The following is a 27,531-nucleotide window of genomic DNA, read 5'->3' as shown; positions in this document are numbered from 1 at the left end:
CTGTTCCTTCTGTCCTCCAGAATATACAGATTGAGTTCATGAAGTCTTTCCTGATACGTTTTATGCTTAAGACCTTCCACCATTCTTGTACACGTCATTGGACCCGTTCAATTTTGTCAATATCTTTTTGTAGGTGAGGTCTCAAGAACTGAACACAGTATTCCAAATGTGGTCTCACCAGCACGCTATATAGCGGGATCATAATCTCCCTCTTCCTGCTTGTTATACCTCTAGCTATGCAGCCAAGTATGCTACTTGCTGTCCCTACCATTATTATCATTATTTTTAATGATAAAAAGTAGACAATAGGAACGGGACGGAAGGCACAGTGGTGCGCTTATGCACGCCCCTTACAGACCTCTTAGAAAAGAGGAGAGATCAATTGTAGATAGTCTAAGGTTAAAGGTTTTGGGGTTAGCAGTAGAAACGCCAGAATCAGGTAGTGCATTCCAGGCGTTGATTACTCTGTTGCTGAAATTGAATTTTTTGCAGTCAAGTTTGGAGCGGTTGACATTTAGTTTAAATCGATTTCGTGCTCGTGTGGTGTTGGGGTTGAAGGTGAAGTAGTCGTTAACAGGTAGGACATTTTGGTATATGATTTTATGAACTATAATTATGTTGGAAGGGAGACGATGGAGTTGTAAGTTGTCTAAACCAGGAATTTCAAGTCTGAACAATTACTAAGTAGAATGGTTTGTCTCCAGAAGTGGGAGACTTGCCTTCCATTGTTTATCCCCCCTCTAATTTTGAGTTATAGAATAGAATAGGAATATAATTTTTATTGGCCAAGTGTGATTGGACACACAAGGAATTTGTCTTGGTGCAGATGCTCTCAGTGTACATAAAAGAAAAAGATACATTTCTCCATCCTGGCACAACACTTAATGATTGTCATAGGGGTCAAATAAGCAACGAAGAAGCAATCAATATTAATAAAAAATCTCAGGATACAAGTGCCACTGTTATATTTAAGTTTATATTATATTTATTCAGTGGAATGTCCTTCCTCCAGAAGTTGTGGGTGCTGTATCGGAGGAGATTTTTAAGAGGAGACTGGAGAACCATATATCAAGAATAGTATAGGCTCCTCTGATTGGAGAATTGGTTTATTCTATAAGAACTTCCCGAACGTTCAGGGCTCGGCATGCAGCTAATCTTGCCAAGTTTCACTATTTCACTTGGATCCATTGCAAAGGTGGGTTGCTAAAAATCGAAAGTGAGTTGATGGCATGTAATCCGTGAAAACGTCTTGGAAATGATAGACGGGACGAGCCTGTTTTACCCCCTCCTGTCGGGAGATGGCGTCAGACGGGCAACACGGGCGCCTACAAAGCCGTCGCTACAGTAAGCAGGAGCCTCGGGCGTTGAGCTTTTTAATGGGTTAAAACCAACAAGTACCGCATTGCTAGAAAGGAGCGGAAAGTCGGCCGGATCTGGCTGGTCGCTCACCGGAGGAAGGTGGCGGTGCCTTCTATGCTCTTCCAAGAGTCGAAGCAATAACTGGTGGGTGAGTTGAGGACGGGCTGGAGGAGACGCTGGGAGCAAGAACCGGTGAGCGAGGAAGCAGAGAAGCAACTAGAATATAGAAAAACACAGTTGGATGTGAGCTTGGCGGTCCTGTAGTCCAACCGCCTCCTCCAGCGTAAGAATTTAGAGCGTTTCAGACAAATGGCTGTCTGGTATCTTCGTCCAAGTATATTATTATTATTATTATTATTATTATTATTATTATTATTATTATTATTATTATTATTATTATTATTATTAAAAAAAGCCTCCAGTGAGCAGCAGCCATAGCTTGGGAAGTTAAGCCCTTCCACTGGTCGCTGTTATGAAATTTCCTCTTGTTCCTAGAATGCTTCTCTCCTTCACTGGTTTCCACCCACTAGGTATTGTCTTGCCTTGTGGTGCTTTGGGAGGTAATCCCTTAATCTTCTCTTCTTTGTAGCAGGACCTCAAGTATTGGAAGATGTCACTTCTAATCCTTCTTTTCACCAGAGTTGACCTACCCAATTCCTACAACTGCTCTTCATATGTTTTCGCCTCAAGCCCCCAGTCATGGTTGTTGCTCTTTTATTTCTTCTCTTGAAACGAACCTTCCTGTTGGTAAGTATTAAGTCCAGTAGAGCTGACCCTCTAATCCAGTGTTTCCCAACCTTGGCAACTTGAAGATATTTGGACTTAAACTCCCAGAATTCTCCAGCCAGCGAACGCAAGAAACCCTCATTTTCCCCCTCTGCGCAGGCACAGAAGGCTTTCCACATATCCAGAGGGTTAAAAACAAGAAAATGGCAATGTCCAGGTGGGTGGGCAGAGAATGATGCTGCTGCTGCTACCAGTTCTCAGAATCACTGGCAGTGCCATTACCAGTATGCCCGAACTGGGCTGAGCCATTACCATTTCACCCTGATTTAAAACATTGGTGAAACATTTATCTGAATTTCAGAGGTTCTACCCAATAATTACAGTATGAAGAATTTGTTATTGACCCAAGTCAACAAGTTTATTTCATGATTGAATGTATATTTGAATTTGGATCTCAGAGATCTGCAGTGTATCAAGTGAATCATAACATTAGAAGCTATTTCAGCATTGTGGCATGTTGGATTGTAATGTACGCTTTTTTCACATCATCTGCAACCATTTTCTAAAGAAACAATTTTAAACTTACACTTTTGTTTTCAATCTTACAGATGAAGAGAATACCAATAAGAGCACTCGGGACAACTGAGGATAACCAGAAACTTTGAAAATGAAAGCAATGTCCTCAATGTGGGAAAACTTTCAGATTTAACTCAAGCCTGCTGACTCATTGGAGGGCTGAGAATAATCAGCCACTTTGAAATTGAAAGCAAATTGAGCCTTCAGAAAAGCCCACAATTCTCCAGCTGATGAGAGACAAAGGGGAGAAAATCAAGAAGAGATTTCAAATTGGAAAAAGTATTGTGTGCAGAACTCGACAATAGATTATGAAAAAGTCAAAGGAGATTATATTTTTCGATTCAGAAAAAGAGAGAAATATCTAGAAGTGAGTGGGTAGGAAAAAGACAATTGGAGGGCCACAAAAGGTAGACTCTAATGCAGGTCTGTAAACCGTAATGCAGGCCTTTCTCTCTGTGGAAGAAAACAATAGTTTGAATTAAAGCTCCGTGCAACAAAAGATGACACGTATTTCAAGCATCAGAGGGGCAGACAGCTGATTGTGGCAAAATTTCAGTCAGAATTCCTACCTGATGGTACACTAGAGCAGTGATTTTCAACCTTTTTTGAGCTGCGGCACATTTTTTACATTTACGAAACCCTGGGGCACATTGAGCGGGGCGGGGGGGCTAAAAAAAAGTTTGGACAAAAAAATTCTCTCTCTCTCTCTTCCTCCCTTTCGCTCTATTTCTCTCTCCCTCTTTCTCTCCCTTCCTTCCTCTTCCTTTCTCTCTCTCCATCCCTCTTTCTTTCTCTTCCTTCCTTCCTCTCTTTTTTGCTCTCTTTCTCTATCCCTCCCTCCCTCCCTCTATGTCTTTCTCTCTCTCTCCTTCCCTCCCTCTCTTTCTCTCTCCTTTCTTTTTCTTTCTCCCTCTTTCTCTCTCGTTTGCTCTTTCTCTCTCTTGCTTTCTTTATCTCTCTCTCTTGCTTGCTTTCTCTTTCTTTCTTTCTTTCTTTCTTTCTCTCTTGCTTGCTTTCTCTCTCTGAGCTTCGCGGCACACCTGACCATGTCTCACGACACACTAGTGTGCCGCGGCACACTGGTTGAAAAACACTGCACTCGAGGATGTACAAAGTAAAGAAATCATATAACTGTCCTGATTGTGGGAAAGGTTTCATTACAAATTCCCACCTGGTGATACACCGGAGGACTCACACAAGAGAGAAACCATTTGAATGTCTTGATTGTGGGAAAAGTTTCAGTCGCAATTCAAGACTGGTGATTCATCAGAGGACTCACACTGGAGAGAAACCATTTGAATGTCCTGATTGTGGGAAAAGTTTCACTGCAAATTCCCACCTGTTGGATCACCAGAGGACTCACACTGGAGAGAAACCCTTTGAATGTCCTGACTGTGGGAAAGGTTTCAGTCAGATTTCAAGCCTGGTGATTCATCAGAGGACTCACACAGGAGAGAAACCATTTGAATGTCTTGATTGTGGGAAAGATTTCAGTCAGATTTCAAACCTGGTGAACCATCAGAGGATTCACACAGGAGAAAAACCCTTTAAGTGTCCTGATTGTGGGAAATGTTTCAATTTGAATTCCAATTTGGTTAGACACCAGAGGACTCACAAAGGAGAGAAACCTTTTGAATGTCCTGATTGTGGGAAAAGTTTCAATCACAATTCCTACCTGTTGGATCACCAGAGGACTCACACTGGAGAGAAACCCTTTGAATGTCTTGATTGTGGGAAAAGTTTCAGTTTCAATTCAAGCCTGCTGAATCACCAGAAGACTCACACAGGAGAGAAACCATTTGAATGTCCTGATTGTGGGAAAGGTTTCAGTCGCAATTCAAGTCTGGTGAACCATCAGAGGATTCACACAGGAGAAAAACCCTTTAAGTGTCCTGATTGTGGGAAAGGTTTCAATTTGAATTCTAATTTGGTTAGACACCAGAGGACTCACACAGGAGAGAAACCTTTTGAATGTCCTGATTGTGGGAAAAGTTTCAGTAAGAATTCAAGCCTGGTGATTCATCAGAGGACTCACACAGGAGAGAAACCTTTTGAATGTCCTGATTGTGGGAAAAGTTTCACTGCAAATTCCCACCTGTTGGATCACCAGAGGACTCACACTGGAGAGAAACCATTTGAATGTCCTGATTGTGGGAAAGGTTTCAGTCGCAATTCAAACCTGGTGAAACATCAGAGGATTCACACAGGAGAAAAACCCTTTAAATGTCCTGATTGTGGGAAATGTTTCAGTTTGAATTCCAATTTGGTTAGACACCAGAGGACTCACACAGGAGAGAAACCATTTGAATATCCTGTTCATGGGGAAAGTTTCAATCAGAATTCTCAACTGTTGGAACACCAGAGGACTCACACAGGAGACACCCTTTGAATGTCCTGATTGTTGGAAATGTTTCTGTCATAGGTCAAACTTGGTGGTCCACCAGGGGACTCTTATGGGAGAAATGGTACGAATGTCCATATTGTGGAAAAAGTTTCAGATGGAATTCTGATCTATGGATACACAAGAATATACAGGAGTAAAGCTACATAAGTGTCCAGAGTGTGGGAAAAGTTTCACTTACTGTTCTGACCTGGTGAAATACCAGATATCTCATATAGAAGAAAAGCCTTACGAATGTCCAGATTGTGGAGAATGTTGCAGTCTCTCTGTGTGTAGTGATATAGTAGAAGAACAGGGGAGAAACCCTTTGAATGTCCTGATTGTGGCCAAAGGTTCAGTCACCGTTTTCTCCTGGTGGTCCACCAGATGATACCTACAGGAGAGAAACCATACAAATGAGTTATAAGTAATACAGGTGTACACACAGGAGAAAAAGTACAAAAAGGTCCATATTAAGCAAAAGGTGATGAATTTAGAGAAAGCAAAAATTTCATTTTTGATCTGTCATTGGAAGTGTAGGTGAGAAATGGATTATTTAACTTTATCTTCTATTCCTATATCTTTTTTCTATTCTCTCATCGATTATTTTATCCTATATTCTCTCATCTATTCTTTCTCTAATTCTATTTCCTTGAAGGTGTCCTCTCTTACCTTCATTGTGTATTACTGTATTGTGTATTGGACAAAATAAATAAATAAAAATAAAATAAATCAGAATACAAGCTCAAATTCAAAAGCCCAGAGAGGGTTTAAAATTCAGGCGCACTCCACATCGCTTCCCCTATTTTTTTTTCTTTATTCAACGTTTTCAAGGTGTGTGATTCTGTCCATCATTAAACTTTCTTTCCAAGCAACTATCATGAACTCAGCGTCTCTTTCTGCCTTCCATTGAGGACCTGTATACTGCACGAGTCAAAAAGAGGGTGGGGAAAATATTTACTCACCCCTCACATCCTGGACACAAACTTTCAACTCCTACCCTCAAAACGTTGCTACAGAGCACTGCACACCAAGACAACTAGACACAAGAACATGTCAAACAATTATAGGGTGATAATTTGTACATATAAAACATTAGATAAGTAATGATAAAAAGTAGACAATAGGACAGGGACGGTAGGCACAGTGGTGCGCTTATGCACGCTCCTTACAGACCTCTTAGAAAGGAGGAGAGATCAGTTGTAGATAATGTAAGGTTAAAGGTTTTGGGGTTAGGAGTAGAAACCACAGAACCAGGTAGTACATTCCAGGCTTTGATTACTCTGTTGCTGAAGTCGTATTTTTTTGCAGTGAAATTTGGAGCCGTTGACATTTAGTTTAAATCGATTTCGTGCTCGTGTGTTGTTGCGGTTGAAGGTGAAGTAGTCATTAACAGGTAGGACATTTTGGTATATGATTTTATGAACTATGATTAAGTTGTAACAGAGACGACAGTGTTGTAAGTTGTCTAAACCAAGAATTTCAAGTCTGAACAATTTCTCAGTAGAATGGTTTGTCTGCAGAAGTGGGAGATTTGCCTTCCATTGTTTATCCCCCCTCTAATTTTGAGTTATAGAATAGAATAGGAATATAATTTTTTTTGGCCAAGTGTGATTGGACACACAAGGAATTTTTCTTGGTGCAGATGTTCTCAGTGTACATAAAAGAAAAAGATACATTTGTCAACGGTGGTACAACACTTAATGATTGTTATAGGGGTCAAATAAGCAACGAAGGTACAATCAATATTAATAAAAATTTTGGATACAAGTGCCACTGTTATATTTAAGTTTATATTATATTTATTCAGTGGAATGTTCTGCCTCCAGACGTTGTGGGTGCTGCATCGGAGGAGATTTTTAAAAAGAGACTGGAGAACCATGTATCCGGAATAGTATAGGCTCCTCTGATTGGATAATTGGTTTATTCTGTAAGAACTTCACGAACATTCAGGGCTCGGCATGTAGCTAATCTTGCCAAGTTTCACTATTTCACTTGGATCCATTGCAAAGGTGGGTTGCTCAAAGTGAGTTGATAGCATGTAATCCGTGAAAACGTCTTACAAACGCCTTAATAGGTAGAGACGGGACGAGCCTGTTGTACCCCCTCCTATCGGGAGATGGCGTCAGACGGGCAACACGGGCGCCTAGAAAGCCGCCGCTACGTAAGCGGAGGCCTCTGGCGTTGAGCTTTTTAAAGGGTTAAAACCATCAAGTACCGCATTGCTAGAAAGGAGCGGAAAGTCGGCTGGATCTGGCGGGTCGCTCACGGGAGGAAGGTGGTGGTGTCTTCTATGCTCTTCCAAGAGTCGAAGCAATAATTGGTGGGTGAGTTGAGGACGGGCTGGAGGAGACGCTGGAAGCAAGAACCGGTGAGCGAGGAAGCAGAGAAGCAACTAGAATATATAAAAACACAGTTGGATGTGAGCTTGGCGGTCCTGTAGTCCAACCCCCTCCTCCAGCGTGGGAACTTAGAGACTTTCAGACAAATGGCTGTCTAGTACTGTATCTTCGTCAAAGTATCTTATTATATTATTATTATTATTATTATTATTATTATTATTATTATTATTATTATTATTATTATTATTATTATTATTATTATTATTAAAAGCCTCCAGTGAGGAGCAGCCACAGCTTGGGAAGTCAAGCCCTTCCACTGGTCGCTGTCAGGAAATTTCCTCTTGTTCCTAGAATGCTTCTCTCCTTCACTGGTTTCCATCCATTAGGTGTTGAAAGATGTCACTTCTAATCCTTCTTTTCGCCAGACTAGACCTACCCAATTCCTACAACTGCTCTTCATATGTTTTCACCTCAAGCCCCCAGTCATGGTTGTTGCTCTTTTATTTCTTCTCTTGAAACGAACCTGCCTGTTGGTAAGTATTAAGTCCAGTATAGCTGACCCTCTAATCCAGTGTTTCCCAACCTTGGCAACTTGAAGATATTTGGACTTCAACTGCTAGAATTCCCCAGCCAGCGAATGCTGGTTGGGGAATTCTTGGAGTTGAAGTCCAGATATCTCCAAGTTGCCAAGGTTGGGAAACACTGCTTTAATCTAATCATCCTCTATCTTTTGCATGAGAGATTCTTCAGAAACCTCCAAGAAGAAACTGGACAGACATTTATCCAGAATGGTAGGGGTTCTCCTGACTGAGCAGGAGATTGGTCTAGATCTAGAAGATCTCCAAGATCTCTTCCAACTCTGAAGTTCTGTTATGGACATGCTGGGTTTTTTGCCACTAATATTGGAAATCCCCAGAAATATCTTCTGGGATGTTTCCTTATTTGTTTCCATGACTGTCCAAAAACCATGGCTTTTCCTATTGGTGCCCCATCCATGTATTAATCAGTTTCAACAGTGTTTAAGCCAGCACTTTTTTAAAAATCGCTTTGAGAACCTTTGGGATGTTCAGTTGTATAGGTAACCCTCCCTTACCATTTGTTCCCTGAGCCTTCACAGTTACAATGGCACTGTAAAGGCAGATATACATCTGGTCCACAAATTAGTGGTCATTGTAACACTTGTTCAGTGACCTGAAGAGGTCAGCAGTTCCTGTGGTTATGATGGTGCAAGAAAAGGAGGTGCACATTTATAGTTTCAGTATACCACATTCAGGATCCCCATTTGTGGCATTCCCAGCTAAAGTTCAAAATCTTTTTCTTGCATGCAGAAATAAAAAATGTGTTTCTCTGTAGCAAGTAATTGATTTCATAAAGGCAAAACACTATAGTTTTTTTTATACATAGCATAAAGTTTGGCCTGATTACCATTTATTTTCTAACAAAACATCCTAGGGAGATACCCAAAGAAGAAGGCATGTCTAACAAAGTGATGATTAAGATCAACATTTGTTTTAATCTTATCATACTATATTGTACAGAATGCGGCCACAAGAGCTATTGTGGGGTTACGTAGGTTCGCCCACGTCTCTCCAACACTCCGTGGCTTGCATTGGCTGCCGACCAGTTTCCGGTCACAATTCAAAGTATTGGTAATGACCTATAAAGCCCTACATGGCATCGGACCAGAATACCTCCGGGACTGTCTTCTGCTGCACGAATCCTAACAGCCGATAGGGTCCCACAGAGTTTGCCTTCTCTGGGTCCCGTCGACTAAAGAATGTCACCTGGCTGGCCCCAAGGGAAGAGCCTTTTCTGTGGTGGCCCCGGCCCTCTGGAATCAACTCCCGCCAGAGATTAGTACTGCCCCCACCCTCCTTGTCTTTCGTAAATTTCTTAAGACCCACCTATATCGCCAGGCATGGGGGAATTGAGACATCTCCCCCAGGCTTATATAGTTTTATGAATGGTATGCTTGTGTTGCATGGTTTTTAAATGTTCGATTTTTAATGTGTTTTCTTTTAAACATTAGATTTGTCACATTGTACACTGTTTTATTATTGTTGTGAGCTTCGCTGAGTCTGTGGAGTGAGGTGGCATATACATTATTATTATTATTATTATTATTATTATTATTATTATTATTATTATTATTATTATTATGAGTTGTGCCATCAAAATCTTTTTTCATGTCCGTGACGCTCTTATTTTGGAGAGTCACTCTTTTTGCCAGAAAAAGACAAGCATCAAAATACAGGTTCAAATCCGGTCAACTCAAACCTCTTTCCTTATCACCTTGCAATTATTTTATGTTTAATTTTTGTTTTTTTCCACATGACATATAAACTTAGAGATGTCCATCTGCCATAGTTTGAATTGAGTTTCAGTTATATCATTCAAAGTGTGAAAGAGAAATAATATATTTGGTAAAACATTTACCTGAATTACAAATATTCTGCCCAATAATTACAGTATGAAGAATTTGTGATTGACCCAAGTCAACAGTGTATTTTATGATTAAATGTATATTTGAACTCGAATCTCAGTAATTTGCAATATGTCAAATGAATCATGATCATAATTATTATTAGAAGCTATTTCAGCATTGTGGCATGTTTGCTTTTTACATGTGATTGACCGAAATCAATGATTAAATGTATATTTGAATTTGGATCTCAATAATCTCAATCTCAATAACCTCCTTGCCTTTCGCAAGCTCCTTAAAACCCACCTCTGTCGTCAGGCATGGGGGAATTGAAATTTCCCTTCTCCGTAGGCTTATAGAATTTATACATGGTATGCTTGTATGTATGAGTGGTTTTTTAAATTGGGTTTTTTTAGATTGTCTTAATATTAGATTTGTTTACATTGTCTTTTTATATTGTTGTTAGCCGCCCTGAATCTTCGGAAAGGGGTGGCATACAAATCTAAAAAATACAAACACAAATCTTGAATGTGTGAAAAGCATCATAATTAACATTAGAAGCTATTTCAGCATTGTGGCATGTTTGCTTTTTACTTGTGATGTACACTTTTTTCACATCTTCTGCAACTATTTCATAAAGAAACAATTTTTAACTTACACTTTTATTTCAATCTTACAGATGAAGAGGATACCAAGAAGAGCACTCAGGACAACTGAGAATAACCACAACTTTGAACATGAAAGCAAATTGAACCTTCAGAAAAACACACAATTTTTCTCTTTCCCCAGCTGGTGAAAGGCAAAGAAGAAAATCAAGAAGAGATTTCAAACTGGGAAAAAGTGGAGTATACAGAACTCAACAATATATTACATGAAAAAGGTCAAAGGAGATTATTTTTTCCATTCAGAAAAAATATCTAGAAGTGAGTGGGGAGGAAAAATAAATTGGATAGTCACAAAAAGTAGACAGCAGCTCTGTAAACAGTAATGTAGGCCTCGCACTTTGAGGAAGAAAATAGTATATTGAATCAAAGCTCTATGCAACAAGATCACCTATATTTTTTACCTCTTCAAAAACATCACTTGTGCCTATTGAGGGAAAAGCGCAAATCACAGATTACACATAGCAGGATCCATACTGGAAGAAAGCCATGAAATTATCTGAATGTGCGAAATATTTAGTTAGGTGGTTCATGAAAGGACTCACACAGGAGAGAAGCAATATAAGTGCTCCGAATGAAGTAAATGGTTTTGCAAGACTTGGAGATACGTCACAGAACTCACACGAGGGGAAAACCCTTTGAATGTGCTGATTGTAGGAAAATTTTCAGAATTCCGTACTAGGGAAACCAGAGGATGCATACAGGAGATAAATCTTATAATGTTCCTGATTGTGAGAATATTTTAATTAAAAATTGCCACCTGGAACACCAGAGGACTCACACAGGAGAGAAACCTTTTAAATGTCCCGATTGTGGGAAAGGTTTCAGTCAGAATTCCCACCTGGTGATACACCAAAGGACTCACACAGGAGAGAAACCCTTTAAATGTCCTGATTGTGGGAAAAGTTTCAGTCAGAATTCAAGCCTGGTGATTCATCGGAGGACTCATACTGGAGAGAAACCCTTTGAATGTTCTGATTGTGGGAAACGTTTCAGCTGGAATTCCAATTTGGTTAAACACCAGAGGACACACACAGGAGAAAAACCCTTTGAATGTCCTGATTGTGGAAAAAGTTTCAGTCAGAATTGTGACCTGGTGAACCATCAAAGGTCACACACAGGAGAAAAACCTTTTGCATGTCCTGATTGTGGGAAATGTTTCAGTTGGTATTCTAGCCTGGTTATCCATCAGAGAAGTCACACAGAAGAGAAACCCTTTGAATGTCCCGTTTGCGGGAAATGTTTCAATCAAAATTCCCACCTGTTGGAACACCAGAGAACTCACACAGGAGAGAAACCCTTTGAGTGTCCTGATTGTGGGAAATGTTTCAGCTTGAATTCCAATTTGGTGAAACACCAGAGGACTCACACAGGGGAGAAACCCTTTGAATGCCCTGATTGTGGGAAAGGTTTCAGTTGGTTCTGCAGCCTGGTGATACACCAGAGGACTCACACAGGAGAGAAACCCTTTGAATGTCCAGTTTGTGGCAAACGTTTCAGTCAGAATTCCCACCTGTTGGAACACCAGAGAACTCACACAGGAGAGAAACGCTTTGAATGTCCTGACTGTGGAAAACGTTTCAGTCAGAATTCTAGTCTGGTGAAACACCACAGGATTCACACAGGGGAAAAACCCTTCGAATGTTCTGATTGTGGGAAACGTTTTAGTCAGAATTCCAGCCTGGTGATACACCAGAGGATTCACACAGGGGAGAAACCTTTTGAATGTCCTGATTGTGGAAAAAATTTCAGTGAGAATTCCAATTTTGTGAAACATCAGAGGACTCACACTGGAGAGAAACCCTTTGAATGTCCTGACTGTGGGAAAGGTTTCTGTCATAGGTCCAACTTGGTGGTACACCAGAGGACTCACATGAGAGAAACGATATGAAGGTCCAGATTTTGAAAAAATTATCAGTCAGAATTCTGATCTACAGATACAGCAGAGTACTTATAAAGGAAAGAAAGTGTTCGGGTGTCCAGATTGTGGGAAAACGTTTAGTTGGAATTCCCACCTGGTGAAACATCAAAGCACACAAACAGTGTTTGATGGGTGAGAGGTGTGGAGGGAAAAAGTGAAGTAAAATTTCAAATGAAAAGACTATTCTGTCTTCCAGGTGAACCTGATGGAGGAGAGATATAGGGATATTACTGAGTTGCGGAGAAAAGGGAATACAGTGTTCCCTCGATTTCTGTGGGGGATGCGTTCCGAGACCGCCTGCGAAAGTCGAATTTCCACGAAGTAGAGATGCGGAAGTAAATACACCATTTTTTGGCTATGGACAGTACCACAAACCATCCCTTAAGACTTTAAACCCTTAAATTACCATTTCCCATTCCCTTAACAACAATTTACTCGCTATTATTACTGGTACACACCATTGAATAAGACACTTAGTGATCCTGAGATTTATAAACATAATTATTTATTAACAATTTTTTTTTTTTGTTATTTGCAAAAATTATTAGTTTGGTGATGACATATGACGTCATCGGGTGGGAAAAACCGTGGTATAGAAAAAAACGCGCGAAGTAATTTTTAATTAATATTTTTTGAAAAACCGTGGCATAGGCTATTCGCGAAGTTCGAACCCGCGAAAATCAAGGGAACACTGTATAGCTTTCATGACAGGATCCTGTTTTCTTGTAAGTGCCTGCTTGTTTCACTTTGATGGGTTTTGGAATCACTGTGACATATCCTCTTGGTGGTGGCGATGTGAGAATGAAATTGAATGGTGGGAAATAATGCAATTTGTAATGTAAGAACTGTCAATACCTTTTGGCAAGGAAAATATCGGGTAGTATCAGACTGTCAGTGTTGCTATGCATGTTAGGGCAACGGAAGGCACCCAGAATGGCTTCATATTGCCAGATGTGCAGGGAATAAGTTTAATAATTAAATTTAAAAAATTGTAACACAAAGTCCTTTTCTCAATTCTTCACACATACCGTGGGTTTCTAACACACTACAGCAGAGAGAAACCCTTTGAATGTCCTGATTATATAAATACTTCCAGCAATTTTAAATGTCCATCTAAAACTAATGCAATTTCATGTATTTTTAGCAAATTTTCTATTTCTTCCCTTAGATTCTTTCCCCCTCTGATTAAAAAGTTTTACGCAAGGTGATAAGTCACTTTAAAAATAATTATGAGTCTCTTTTCCTGGATATAATAATAATTAATTAATTTATTGGATTTGTATGCCGCCCCTCTCCGTAGAATCGGGGCGGCTAACAACAATGATAAAAACAGCATGTGACAATCCAATAATAAAAAAACTAAAAACCCTTATTATAAAACCAAACATACACACACACATACCATGCATAACTTGTAATGGCCTAGGGGGAAGGAATATCTCAACTCCCTCATGCATAGTTCCCTCTAAGCTGAGCAGTGAGAAATCGCTCACTTAAAAATCATCATCAACTCAAGAGTTTTTCAAACCTGCCCAGAAGCCGAGAGGGAAAGAGTGAGAGGGAAGGAGAGAGAGAGGAAGAGAGAGAAACAGATAGAAAAAAGAGAGGAAGGAAAAGAGAAAGAAAAAGAATGGGAGTAAGGAAGAGAGAAAGGAAATCAAAATCTAGTTTGAAACTAGCTCAACTATTTAAGTGGCATTTTGATATTGATAGAGTTGCCCTATTATGAGCTCACTGTTATAGACACACAGTACAGTATTTTATTTTGAAATTCTCTGAGGCAAAACAGGGTGGGTTTTTTATTTGTTTGTTTGTTTGTTTGTTTATTTAATATTTCTGTGCCGCCCAGTCCCAAAGGGACTGCCGCTCAGACACTATACTTTTCCGCCCCCCCCCCCCAAAATTAGAGGGAACACTGCCCCCATGCCTGGCGGTATAAATGAGTCTTGAGTAGTTTACGAAAGACAGGGAGGGTGGGGGCAATTCTAATCTCTGGGGGGAGTTGGTTCTAGAGGGCCGGGGCCGCCACAGAGAAGGCTCTTCCCCTGGGGCCCACCAAACAACATTGTTTAGTCCAGTGATTTTCAACCTTTTTTGAGCTGCGGCACATTTTTTACATTTGCAAAATCATGGGGCACATTGAGCGGGGCGGGAGTGGGGGGGCTAAAAAAAGTTTGGACAAAAAATTCTCTCTCTCTCTCTTCCTCTCTTTCGCTCTCTTTCTCTCCCTCTTTCTCTCTCTTCCTTCCTCTCTCCATCCCTCTTTCTTTCTCCCTTCCTTCCTCTCTTTTTTGCTCTTTCTATCTCCCTCCTTCCCTGCCTTTCTTTCTCTCTCTCTTTCTTTCTTTCTCTCTCTCTCTTGTTTTCTTTCTCTCTCTCTTGCTTTCTTTCTCTCTCTCTCTCTCTTGCTGAGCTTCACGGCACACCTGACCATGTCTCGCGGCACACTAGTGTGCCCCGGCACACTGGTTGAAAAACACTGGTTTAGTCGACGGGACCCGGAGAAGGCCAACTCTGTGGGACCTTATCGGTCGCTGGGATTCGTGCGGTAGCAGGCGGTTCCGGAGGTAGTCTGGTCCAAAGCCATGTAGGGCTTTAAAGGTCATGACCAACATTTTGAATTGTGACCAGAAACTGATCGGCAGCCAATGCAAGCCATGGAGTGTTGAGGAAACGTGGGCAAATCTTGGAAGCCCCACGATGGCTCTCGCGGTTGCGTTCTGCACAATCTGATATACAATATACTTTTGGGGCTAAATTTTAAAGGGTTAATCCTACCATTGCTGAATCTTGGGAGAAGGCATTTGCTTATGAATAGACCTAACTATCTCTTTATCTCTTAGGTGCAGACATTTGCTGTGGGTTATAGAGGAGGTTGGGGGCTATTAAGTGTGTGTCTATTTACAGTGATCCCTCGAGTTTCGCGATCTCGTTCTTCGCGAAACGCTATATCGCGATTTTTCCACCCGATGACGTCATACGTCATCACCAAGAGTCACTTCTCTGTCTCTTTCTCTTTCTTTCCTGTCATTCTCTGCTTCAATCATTTTCTCATTTCTCTTCCTTCCTTTCTCATCTTTCTTTCTCTCTCTCTTTCTCTCTCTTGCTTCTTCCTCTCACACTCTCTTCCTCCCTCTCTCATCTCTTTCTTTCCTTCTCTCTCTTTCTCTATCTCTCCCCCTCTTGCTCTCGAGCGGCTGCCTAGCAGCTGATCTGCTCGGCAGCGCAGCACCAGCGAGGAGCCGAAGATCCGGGTTTCCCCACCCGGATCTTCGGCTCCTCACTGGTCCCCAATTCCGCCAACATCAGGCTCTCCACACGCCCTTTCGCCGTAACACGAGAGCCTTCCGAAAACTCTTTCCGAGCGCCTCAGAGCAGCACCCCCACCCCTCTTTGATTCCCTCAACCCGCCCGGCCCCTCGCTCCCCTTTTCCACACTCCAACCGAGAGAGGAGTCCGCGCTGCTCCGGCTGCCGTGTCTCCTTCTCCCTCCTCCTCTTCTTCCCCGCTCTTCCATCCTCCGCCGCCGAGGTCGCCAGGAAGGGAGAAGAGTCAATGAACGGCGCCAGCCGCCGCCTCGCCCAACGCAAAGCGCGAGAGCCCAGACCCGGAGGCAACCCGCTCACTGTCCGCGGCACTTCGAGTTTCTCCTCCCGGAGGCGCGCTCGGCGCTCGCTGCAGCGGGGGAAGACCCAGGGAAGGTTCCTTCGTCCGCTGCCCACGGAAAGGGGAAACCCGGATCTTCGGCTGCAGCGAGCGCTGAGCGCGCCTCCGGGAGGAGAAACTCGAAGCGCCGTGGACAGTGAGCGCCAGGAAGGGAGAAGAAGAGTCAATGAACGGCGCCAGCCGCCGCCTCGCCCAACGCAAAGCGCGAGAACCCAGACCCGGAGGCAACCCGCTCGCTGTCCGTGGCGCTTCGAGTTTCTCCTCCCGGAGGCACGCTCGGCGCTCGCTGCAGCCGAAGATCCGGGTTTCCCCTTTCCGTGGGCAGCGGGGAAACCCGGATCTTCGGCTCCTCGCTGGTGCTACGCTGCCGAGCAGATCAGCTGCTAGGCGGACGAAGGAACCTTCCCTGGGTCTTCCCCCGCCGCCCACGCAAACTCCACCATCTGCGCATGCGCGGCCATGAAAAAAAAGGGTGCGCATGCGCAGATGGTGTTTTTACTTCCGGAACCCTACATTGCGAAAAATCGATTATTGCGAGGGGTCTGGGAACGGAACCCTCGCGATAATAGAGGGATCACTGTACTGCCTAAAAAAGACATCCTACTCCATTTCTCATCCCGGGAAATATAATATTCTGCCTTTTTAATATTAATTGAAGTATTTTTCTAGGAGATGGATGGGTGCTAAATTCCTACACCTATAAAGATCCATCCACTCATGCAACCAGATGGTCAGCTGCCCTGGAACCACAGGCTGGTTCTGCTCCTCAATAAACGGACCTCCTTTCTTAAATAGCCTCCATTTTATTCTCGGCTTGGAACTGGACCTGGATTTTTCTTCCAATAAGATGTAGAGCAGTTTTGATCTCCACTGAGAGTAACACAAGTTTGCGGAGAGGGGCGGCATATAAATCCAATAAATCTAATCTAATCTAATCTAACACTAAAAAAACATAAGGAATTTCTAATTCAGCTTTTTACAAAGTAGGGTCCTCCAAGGGTTTCGCTCAGGGTGCCTTCCTCGGAAGAATTAAGGTGGAAATCTACCTCCTTTGGAAATTGGGAAATTTGCTCAGAGCAATTCTTTAGGCCAGTGTTTCCCAACCTTGGCCACTTGAAGATATCTGGACTTCAACTCCCAGAATTCCTCAGCCAGCATTTGCTGGCTGGGGAATTCTGGGAGTTGAAGTCCAAATATCTTCAAGTGACCAAGGTTGGGAAACACTGCTTTAGGCTGTGCAAGAATGAAGATAAAAATATACTCCAGACAATCCTTGACATACAATCACAATTGAGCTGGGCTGACACAGAAAGTGTGTTTGGGGTTGGGAGGGGGCAGCCTGCTCTTCAAAGCTCCGGTGACAAGTAGTAAAAGAGGGAGCCATATCAGAAAGGGGTCCAACCAAGAATTAGGGAGAAACTTCCTGTCAGTAAGAACAATTACTCAGTGGAATGTCCTTCCTCCAGAAGTTGTGGCTGCTCCATTGGAGGAGCCTTTGAAGAGGAAACTGGACAGCCAATTTGTCCGGAATAGCATAGAGTTCCCAGATTGGAGAATTTATCCCTTCCAACTCTTATTCTGTAATTTTGTAAGAACTTCATGAACTCAGCCTGTAGCTAATCTTCCCAAGTTTCACTATTTCACTCGCATGGGAGTCGCAAATGACTTGATGGCAAGTAATCCGTGAAAACGACTTGCAAAAGCTTAACAGGGAGAGACGGGATGAGCCTGTTTTATCCTCTCCTACCGGGAGAGGGCGGTCAGACGGGCAACAGCGCATAGAAAGCGGTCGCTACAGTAAGCAGAGCCCTCTGAGGTTGAGCTTTAAGGGGTTAAAACCATCAAGTACTGCATTGCTAGAAAGGATGGGAGAGGGGTTCGGTCTAGCCGCGGGTCGCTCACGGGAGGAAGGTGGCGCGCCAAGTATCTTCTGGGCTCTTCTGAGAGTCGCAGCAGCAGCTGGTGGGTGAGTTGGGGACGGGTGGGAGGAGAAGCTGGGAGCAAGAAAGGCGGCTTGGTTTCCTCCGCAGCGAGGAAGCAGAGAAGCAACCAGAATACAGAAAAACACAGTTGAATGCGACCTTGGCGGTCCTGTAGTCCAACCCACTCCTGGAGCATGAGAATTTAGAGTGTTTCAATAATAATAAATAATAATAACAACAACAACAACAACAACAACAACAACAACAGAGTTCGAAGGGATCTTTGTGGGTCATCTAGTCCAGTGATTTTCAACCTTTTTTGAGCCACGGCACATTTTTTACATTTACAAAATCCTGGGGCACACCACCAACCAAAATGACACAAAATGACACCCTAAGACACTCTCCTCTCTTTTTCCATCCCTGTCTCCTCCCCACCCTTTTGTGTGTGTGTGTGTGTGTGTGTGTGTGTGTATACACACTCTTGAACCATTTCCAAAAACAGGTGAGGGTTGGGTTTTCTCTCTTATTCTTTGGGTGCTTTTTATCATATGCTTTAAATCAAGAGTCACTTCTCTCTCTCTCTTTTGTTTCTCTCTCTTTCCTTTCATTCTCTGCCTCAATCGTTTTCTCATTTATCTTTTTTCTCCCCTTTTTGATCATTTCTCTCTCTCTCTCCCTTGTCTCCTTTTCTCTCTCTCTCTTGCTTTCTTTCTCTCCCTTTCTCTCTTGCTTTCTTTCTCTCTCACTCTTGCTTTCTTTCTCTCTTTTCTTTCTCTCTTGATTTCTCTATCTCTCTCACTCTCTCTTCCTCTCTTCTCTCTCTCTCTCTTGCTTTCTTTCTCTCTTTCTCTCTCTCTTTTTTTCTCTCTCACTTTTGCTTTCTCTCTCTCTCTTGATTTCTCTCTCTCTCACTCACTCACTCTCCCTTCCTCTCCTTTTCTCTCTTGCTTTCTTTCTCTCTCTCTTGCTTTCTCTCTTTTCTTTCTCTCTCTTGATTTCTCTCTCTCTCACACTCTCTTCCTCTCCTTTTCTCTCTCTCTTGCTTTCTCTCTCTTTCTCGCTCTCTCTTGCTTTCTTTCTCTCTCACTCTTGCTTTCTCTTTCTCTTTTCTTTCTCTCTTTTGATTTCTCTCTCATACACACTCTCTTTCTCTCTCTTTCTTTCGCTCTCTTTCTCTCTCTCTCTCTCTCTTTCTTTCTTTCTCTCTCACTCTCTCTCTCTCAGCAAAAAGTTGTGAGACCGGAACCTGAGCTTCCTTCTTCGTGGCACACCTGACCATGTCTCGCGGCACACTGGTTGAAAAACACTGATCTAGTCCAACCCCCTGCTCCATCAGGAGACTGTACATCATTTCAGACAAATGGCAGAAGATGTCAGAAGAAACTGACAGCCATTTATCCAGAATGGTATGGACTCTCCTGATTGAGCAGGGGATTGGTCTAGATCTAGAAGATCTGCAAGATCCCTTCCACCTCTGTTGTTCTGTTATGGATCTGCTTGGTTTCTTGGCAATAATATTGGAAATCCCCAGAAATCTCTTCTGGTATTTTTGCTTTTTTGTTTCCATAGCTAGCCAACAAGCATCGTATTTCCTATTCCCATCAGATTCAACTGTATAAGACAGCAATTAAAAAAATAATAATAGCTAAGAACCTTTGGGATGTTCAGTTGTATCGGCAGCCCTAACTTACCATGAGCCTTCACAGTTACAATGGCAATAGCATAGCATAGAACAGTGATTTTCAACCTTTTTTGAGCCACGGCACACTTTTTACATTTACAAAATCCTGGGGCACACCACCAACCAAAATGACACAAAATGACACCCTAAGACACTCTCCTCTCTTTTTCCATCCATGTCTCCTTCCCACCCTTGTGTGTGTGTGTGTGTGTATACACACTCTTGAACCATTTCCAAAAACAGGTGAGGGTTGGGTTTTCTCTCTTATTCTTTGGGTGCTTTTTATCATATGCTTTAAATCAAGAGTCACTTCTCTCTCTCTTTTGTTTCTCTCTCTTTCCTTTCATTCTCTGCCTCAATCGTTTTCTCATTTATCTTTTTTCTCCCCTTTTTGCTCATTTCTCTCTCTCTCCCTTCTCTCCTTTTCTCTCTCTCTCTCTCTTGCTTTCTTTCTCTCCCTTTCTCTCTTTCTTGCTTTTTCTCTCTCACTCTTGCTTTCTTTCTCTCTTTTCTTTCTCTCTTGATTTCTCTATCTCTCTCACTCTCTCTTCCTCTCATCTCTCTCTCTCGCTTTCTTTCTCTCTTTCTCTCTCTCTCTTTTTCTCTCTCACTTTTGCTTTCTCTCTCTTTCTCTCTTGATTTCTCTCTCACTCACTCACTCTCCCTTCCTCTCCTTTTCTCTCTTGCTTTCTTTCTCTCTCTCTTGCTTTCTCTCTTTTCTTTCTCTCTCTTGATTTCTCTCTCTCTCACACTCTCTTTCTCTCCTTTTCTCTCTCTCTTGCTTTCTCTCTCTTTCTCGCTCTCTCTTGCTTTCTTTCTCTCTCACTCTTGCTTTCTCTCTTTCTCTCTTTTCTTTCTCTCTTTTGATTTCTCTCTCATACACACTCTCTCTCTCTTTCTTTCTCTCTCTTTCTTTCTCTCTTTCTCTCTCACTCTCTCTCTCAGCAAAAAGTTGTGAGACCGGAACCTGAGCTTCCTTCTTCGTGGCACACCTGACCATGTCTCGCGGCACACTAGTGTGCCACGGCACACTGGTTGAAAAACACTGGCATAGAATATAGGATGGGGATGAAATGGAATTTTATTGGCCAACTATGATTGGACACATAAGGAATTTGTCTTGGTGCATATGCTCTCAGTGAAAAAAAAAAGACAACTTCATCAAGAATCCTAAGGTACAACATTTAATGATAGTCTGGGTACATACTGTATAAGCAATCAAATCATTTTAAGAACCAGTGAATATAAATTGTAAGGATGCAATTTACAAAGTTACAGTCCTACAGTCATTTGTGGGAGGAGATGGGTGATGGGAACTTAGGAAATGTAGTCATTCAATTCCTTGATGGTGGGCTTCTTTGGCACTGGGATGATAGTAGAGCATTTGAAGCAAGAAGGAACATAGCACATCTCTAGCGATTTATTGAAAAATTGGGTGAAGATGGGGACCAATTGGTCAGCACAGACTTTTAAGCAAGGAGGAGTTATCTTGTTATGCATTACATTACATCCAAAGCCTGTGCCCATGAATCATACAGTGCTTTACATACTGATTCTGCAAATTCAATGTCAGGATTCCAAGTAACACTGTCAACCAATGAAGACTCCAAGGCAAGCAATTCCTCAAAGTTTGAATTTATTCAAGATGTTATATTAGCACATCTGGGAAAACCTGAATCTGAAAGCATCCGGTTTTCCCCATCCAAAAGAAAGTCATAGTTTCATACCCTGCACCCACATATCCATCACACTCCACCTTCTCAACTGGAGAAATCCCCCAGTGACACCTATCCAGGTGTAGGCTGAACATCCTTGACTCCCAGAGAAAAGAAGGTTGTTATGGCTATATATATCAACTAGCTCACAATCCCCCCTCCCTATTTCCAAGACACCAAATGTGACAACTCTGAAGAGCCAAAAGAAAAGATGGGTCCCAATGCTGTCATTCGATTTCAATAGCAATTTATCGATCTCAGCAGTAATATGTTCAAAAATTAATTTCCAATTCATTTTTCACAAAATTGTATCCATAGATCTTTTTGTCTAGTTCAAATCTCAAATTTTCAATTGTTTCAATTCAATATACAGTACCTACCAACTGATGGGGACCAAGCTTTCTGAGATCTTGGGATTTTGGTGGACAGCTCAATGAAGATGTCAACCCAGTACACAGCAGCAGTAAAAAAGCAAATTCCATGCTTGGCATAATTAGGCAGGAAATCGAAAATAAGTCAGTGTGTTGTATTGCCTCTGTACAAATCAATGGTGAGACCACACTTGGAGTACTGTGTACAGTTCTGGTCACCCCACCTCAAGAAGGATAGAATGGAACTGGAAAAGGTGCAAAAAAGGGCAACAAGTATGATCAAGGAAATGGAACACCTCCCTTATGAAACCAGGTTGCAACGCCTTGGTCTCTTCAGCCTTGAAAGACGGCATTTAAGGGGTGACTTGATCGAAGTGTATAAAATCATGCATGGGATAGAAAAGGTGGATAGAGAAACATTCTTTTCTCTATCACACAATACTAGGACGAGGGGGCACTCCCTAAAGCTCATAGGTAAGAAAGTGAGGACAAATCAAGGGAAATATTTCTTCACCCAGAGGGTTGTTGGTTTATGGAATTCACTTCCAGAAGAGGCCGTGACAGCTGTCAGCCTTGATAGCTTCAAGGCAGAATTAGACAGATTCATGGATGCCAAGCATATAGATGGCTATTGAAACAGATGTCCAAATGCTCTATGTTGGTTGAGGCAGGCAGGATTCCCTTGAGTACCACTTGTTGGGGGTCAAGGGAAAGGGAGGGTCTTGCCTTCTCTTTCTGCTCAAGATCTCCATGGACAATTGGTGGGCCACTGTGGGACACAGAATGCTGGACTCGATGGGCTTTGGCCTGATTCAGCATGGCTCTTCTTATGTTCTTATGTTCTTAATAAATCAATGGCAAACATTCTTCCAATTCCAACTCCTCTTTAGATTTGAGGATAGAGTCACGATAATTGAATTAAACTATTTGACCATAAGTACACCAATCTGGCCCCGCCATCAATTCTTTTCTAAAAAAATTTCCTGGGGAAGACAAAGAGGAAGGCATGTCTAACAAAGTGATTATTAAAATCAACATTTCCTTTAACCTTATCATACCATAAAGAGCTCTGCCATCAAAATCTTTATTCATACCTGTGAAGCTCAAGGAAATTTTTATATTATAGAGTCAATAAATATTTTCCCCACAAAACAACAAGCATCAAAGTATAATTTCAAATCTGGTCAAGTCAAATCACTTTCCTTAGCACCTTGCAATAATTTATGTTTAATTTTTGTTTTTTTCCACATAAACTTAGAGATATCCCACAGAGTCGGCCTTCTCCGGGTCCCATCAACAAAACAATGCCGCCTGGTGGGACCCAGGGGAAGAGCCTTCTCTGTGGCGGCCCTGACCCTCTGAAATCAACTCCCCCCAGAGATTAGGACTGCCCCCACCCTCCTTGCTTTTCGCAAACTGCTAAAAACCCACCTTTGTTGCCAGGCATGGGGAAATTGATTCCCCTCAGCCGTTCCGTTTTATGTATGGTTTGTTTACGTTGTATGAGTGTTTTTAATCAAGGGTTTTTAACTGTTTTGCTTTTTTAATCATTGGATTTGTATTTTGTATTTCTGTTGTGAGCCGCTCCGAGTCTTCGGAGAGGGGCGGCATACAAATGTAATAAATAAATAAATAAAATAAATGTCCATCTGCCATAAAATAAATGTCCATCTGTCAGTCGAAATCTGCCATAGTTTGAATTGAGTTTCAGTTATAATATTTAAGCTATGAAAGAGAAATACCATAGTACATTTTGTAAAACATTTATCTGAATTACAGAGATTCTACCCAATAACTGCAATATGAAGAATTTGTGATTAACCCAGGTTAACAAGTTTATTTCATGATTTAATGTATATTTGAACTCGGATCTCAGTAATTTGCAATATGTGAAATGAATCCTAATTAACATTAGAAGCTATTTTAGGATTGGGGCCTGTTTGCTTTTAATGCATACTTTTTTCACATCTTCTGCAACCATTTTATAAAGAAACAACTTTAAACTTACACTTTTATTTCAATTTTACAGATGAAGAGGGTAGCAATAAGAGCACTCAGGACAACTGAAAATAACCAGCAACTTTGAAATGAAAGCAAATTGAGTCTTCAGAAAAGAACATTAAAAAAAAAATCAAGAAGAGATTTTAAACAGGAAAAAGTGGAGTATGCAGAACTCAACAATAGATTACGTGCAAAAGTCAATGGAGATTATTTTTTCCATTCAGAAAAAGAGGGAAATATCTAGAAGTGAGTGAGGAGGAAAAGGACAATTGGATAGCCACAAAAGGTAGACAGTAATGCCTGTCTTGCTCTGTGAGGTAGAAAACAGTCGCTTGAATCAAAGCTCCATGCAACAAAAGATCACACATATTTTTGACCTCTTCAAGAACATCAGTGGTGGAAAATCACACATAGAAAATCACAGATTATGCATAACAGGATCCACACTGGAGGAAAAAATTCAATTTATTCGAATGTGGGGAAATATTGAGTTAATTCACCTCCCTTGTGGTTCATGAAAGGACCCGCAAGGAGAGAAGCCCTATAAGTGGTCCCAAATGCAAGAAATACAACTTGGAGATACATCAGTGAACTCACAGGAGGGGAAAACCGTTTGAATGTGCTAATTGTGGGAAAACATTTAGCCCAACCTAGTGGTACCCTAGAGGATGCCCTCAGGAAAGAAATCATATAACTGTCCTGATTGTGGGAAACATTTCATTGCAAACTCCCACCTGGTGACTCATCAGAGGACTCACACAGGGGAGAAACCCTTTGAATGTCCAGATTGTGAGAAAAGTTTCATTACAAATTCCCACCTCTTGGAACACCAGAGAACTCACACAGGAGAAAAACCCTTTGAATGTCCTCATTGCGGGAAAGGCTTCAGTCAGAAATCAAGTTTGGTGAACCATCAGAAGATTCACAAAGGAGAGGAACCCTTTGAATGTCCTGATTGTGGGAAACGTTTCAGTCAGAATTTCCACTTGGTGATACACCGGAAGACTCACACAGGAGAAAAACCCTTTGAATGTTCTGATTGTGGGAAAGGTTTTAGTCAGAAATCAAGCCTAGTGACACACCAGAGAACTCACACAGGAGAGAAACCCTTTGAATGTCCTGATTGTGGGAAAGGTTTTAGTTGGAACTCTGGCCTGGTGACACACCAGAGAACTCACACAGGAGAAAAACCATTTGAATGTCCTGATTGTGGGAAAGATTTCAGTCAGAAATCAAGCCTGGTGAACCATCAGAAGACTCACACAGGGGAGAAGCCATTTGAATGTCATGATTGTGGGAAAGGTTACAGTTGGAACTCCAGCCTGATGATACACCAGAGAACTCACACAGGAGAAAAACCATTTGAATGTCCTGACTGCGGGAAAAGCTTCAGTCGAAATTGCAATTTGGTTAAACACCAGAGGACTCACACGGGAGAGAAACCCTTTCAATGTCCTGATTGTGGGAAAAGTTTCAGTCAGAAATCAAACCTGATGGAACACCAGAGAATTCACACAGGAGAGAAACCCTTTGAATGTCCAGTTTGTGGGAAAAGTTTCAGTCAGAATTCCAACCTCGTGGAACACCAGAGGAAACACACAGGAGAAAAACCCTTTGAATGTTCTGATTGTGGGAAACGTTTCAGTTGGAATACCAGTTTGGTTAAACACCAGAAGACACACACAGGAGAGTAACCCTTTGAATGTCCCGATTGTGGGAACCATTTCAGTTGGAAGTCCAGCCTGGTGATATACCAGAGAACACATACAGGACAGAAACCCTTTCAATGTCCTGTTTGTGGGAAAAGTTTTAGTCAGAATTTTGACCTAGTGGTAGACCAGAGGACTCACACAGGAGAGAAATGCTTTGAATTTCCAGATTGTTTGGATACGGTTTGTTCTGTCGGGCTCTCTGGTAGACTTCTCCCAAAAATTCACAGGCACAAATTTCACACACACACACGTTTGAAAATTCAAAACAATGTTCTTTATAATGAAAAGTCACTGAAACCAAGCCCTCTTTTGGGATAGCAAAGAGCACTCGTCTCCAAACAAACTGGTAATTTGTACAAGTCCCTTATCAGTTCTGTGATACTTAGCTTGCAGCTGTGAGGCAATTCACAGTCCTCCTTCTTTCACAAAGTGAAACACACTTTGCTCTGGTTTAGTTTCAAAGCGGGGAAAAATCAGCACACAAAAGGTCAAAGTCAGTAAAGCACGAAACACAATGATCAGATAATCCTTCACAATGGCCAAACCCACAGGCTGCTATAAATAGCAGCCTCACTAATTACCACAGCCCCACCCAACCACAGGTGGCCTCATTTTCTTTGATAATAATCTCTCAGTGATTGTTGCCTATGCATCGCTCTCCGCATGCGTGGCTGGATTCAGAACTCTTGTTCTGAATCCAAGGAGGAGCTAGATAATTGATCTCCTTCTGAGCTGTCTGCCACACTCTCCTCCTCCCTGTCACTCATGTCTTCTTGGTCAGAGGAGCCTTCATCAGCAGATTCCACCGGGGGCAAAACAGGCCTGCAGCATGTGGATGTCTCCCCCACATCCACAGTCCTTGGGGCAGGAGCTGGGCCAGAGCTAACCACAACACGGTTCAATCAGAATACAAGCCTGGTGAGACACCAGAGGATACATACTGGAGAGAAACCATACAAATGTCTTATAAGTAATGTAGGTTTATACACCGGAGAAAAAGTCAAAGAAATCCACATTAGGCAAAAGTTGATGAGTTTAGAGAAGGCAGAAATTTCATTTTTGATCTGTCATTGGAAACGTTGGTGAAAAATTGATTATTTAACTTTGAGCCTGATTCATTTTACTGAAACATATCTATATCTAAGTAGATCTATGATTCAAAAAATTGAGACTATTAATTGAGGTATACTGTCTTGTTTTCTTGGGTGAGAGGTTGTTGTTATTATGAAGCCTTTTCATTTCCACAGGACTCCTCCTCTCCTTCAAGTTTTGCCATCTCCTATAGGGTGGCATTTAACTCCTCCCAGAGTCCCTACAGTCCTTTCCCTCCTCCCCCAGGGACTCCACAAGTCTTTCCCCCACCCACAGCATCCCAAAAGGCTCTTTACCTCTCCTGTCCTGGAAGCAGCTGTTATTTTCAGTATGCCCAGGATTCAACCCTTGGCCATGTGAGGGACTTGTGGATGAAGCTGCCATTTTGTCACACCTACCTCAGGGCCAAAATGGCGGCTGATTCTGTGTCATTGTCATACAGGAGTGGGAGAAACTGCTCTGTTTTGCAACCTTAGCACTGTGCAACCAGCATTGAGGGATTGTGAATGCACTGAAAATGATGGTGTCAACCTTCCAAATAACATCTGAGAAATAAATCAGATTCATAGAAACATAGAAGACTGACGGCAGAAAAAGACCTCACGGTCCATCTAGTCTGCCCTTATACTATTTCCTGTATTTTATCTTAGGGATATATGTTTATCCCAGGTATGTTTAAATTCAGTTACTGTGGATTTACCAACCACATCTGCTGGAAGTTTGTTCCAAGGATCTACTACTCTTTCAGTGAAATAATATTTTCTCATGTTGCTTTTGATCTTTCCCCCAACTAACTTCAGATTGTGTCCCCTTGTTCTTGTGTTCACTTTCCTATTAAAAACACTTCCCTCCTGGACCTTATTTAACCCTTTGACATATTTAAATGTTTCGATCATGTCCCCCCTTTTCCTTCTGTCCTCCAGACTATACAGATTGAGTTCATTAAGTCTTTCCTGATACGTTTTATGCTTAAGACCTTC

At 41.9% G+C, this 27,531-nt stretch overlaps 3 protein-coding genes across 6 annotated transcripts; all 3 read left to right on the top strand.

The window, feature by feature from the left end:
• The first annotated feature begins 1,424 nt into the window (after positions 1-1,424).
• LOC139159928 (zinc finger protein 84-like) lies at positions 1,425-5,903 on the top strand. Of its 4 annotated transcripts, none has more exons than XM_070737393.1 (3): positions 1,442-1,507; positions 1,949-2,106; positions 2,694-5,903. In XM_070737393.1, the coding sequence occupies exon 3, from the start codon at positions 3,767-3,769 to the stop codon at positions 5,048-5,050; it is 1,284 nt and encodes a 427-aa protein (XP_070593494.1). In that variant the 5' UTR covers positions 1,442-1,507; positions 1,949-2,106; positions 2,694-3,766; the 3' UTR covers positions 5,051-5,903. The 4 variants fall into 4 exon arrangements, with proteins under 4 accessions (XP_070593497.1, XP_070593494.1, XP_070593496.1 ...); XM_070737395.1 differs by having other exon boundaries at positions 1,454-1,507; positions 1,952-2,106; XM_070737394.1 differs by having other exon boundaries at positions 1,485-1,503.
• A 1,381-nt stretch (positions 5,904-7,284) lies between these two features.
• LOC139159930 (zinc finger and SCAN domain-containing protein 2-like) lies at positions 7,285-13,389 on the top strand. Its single transcript, XM_070737400.1, has 2 exons — positions 7,285-7,412; positions 10,485-13,389. The coding sequence occupies exon 2, from the start codon at positions 11,162-11,164 to the stop codon at positions 12,356-12,358; it is 1,197 nt and encodes a 398-aa protein (XP_070593501.1). The 5' UTR covers positions 7,285-7,412; positions 10,485-11,161; the 3' UTR covers positions 12,359-13,389.
• Positions 13,390-23,780: 10,391 nt separating this feature from the next.
• LOC139159942 (zinc finger protein ZFP2-like) lies at positions 23,781-25,914 on the top strand. The gene has a single exon (XM_070737429.1). It carries the CDS (start codon positions 24,416-24,418, stop codon positions 25,439-25,441), a length of 1,026 nt encoding a protein of 341 aa, XP_070593530.1. The 5' UTR covers positions 23,781-24,415; the 3' UTR covers positions 25,442-25,914.
• The last annotated feature ends 1,617 nt before the right edge of the window (positions 25,915-27,531 follow it).

This window comes from Erythrolamprus reginae, chromosome 2 (genome assembly GCF_031021105.1).
Source record: "Erythrolamprus reginae isolate rEryReg1 chromosome 2, rEryReg1.hap1, whole genome shotgun sequence".
NCBI classification, from domain to species: domain Eukaryota; kingdom Metazoa; phylum Chordata; class Lepidosauria; order Squamata; family Dipsadidae; genus Erythrolamprus; species Erythrolamprus reginae.
Note: the sequence above shows the minus strand (reverse complement) of the source record. Positions and strands in the feature narration are given on the sequence as shown.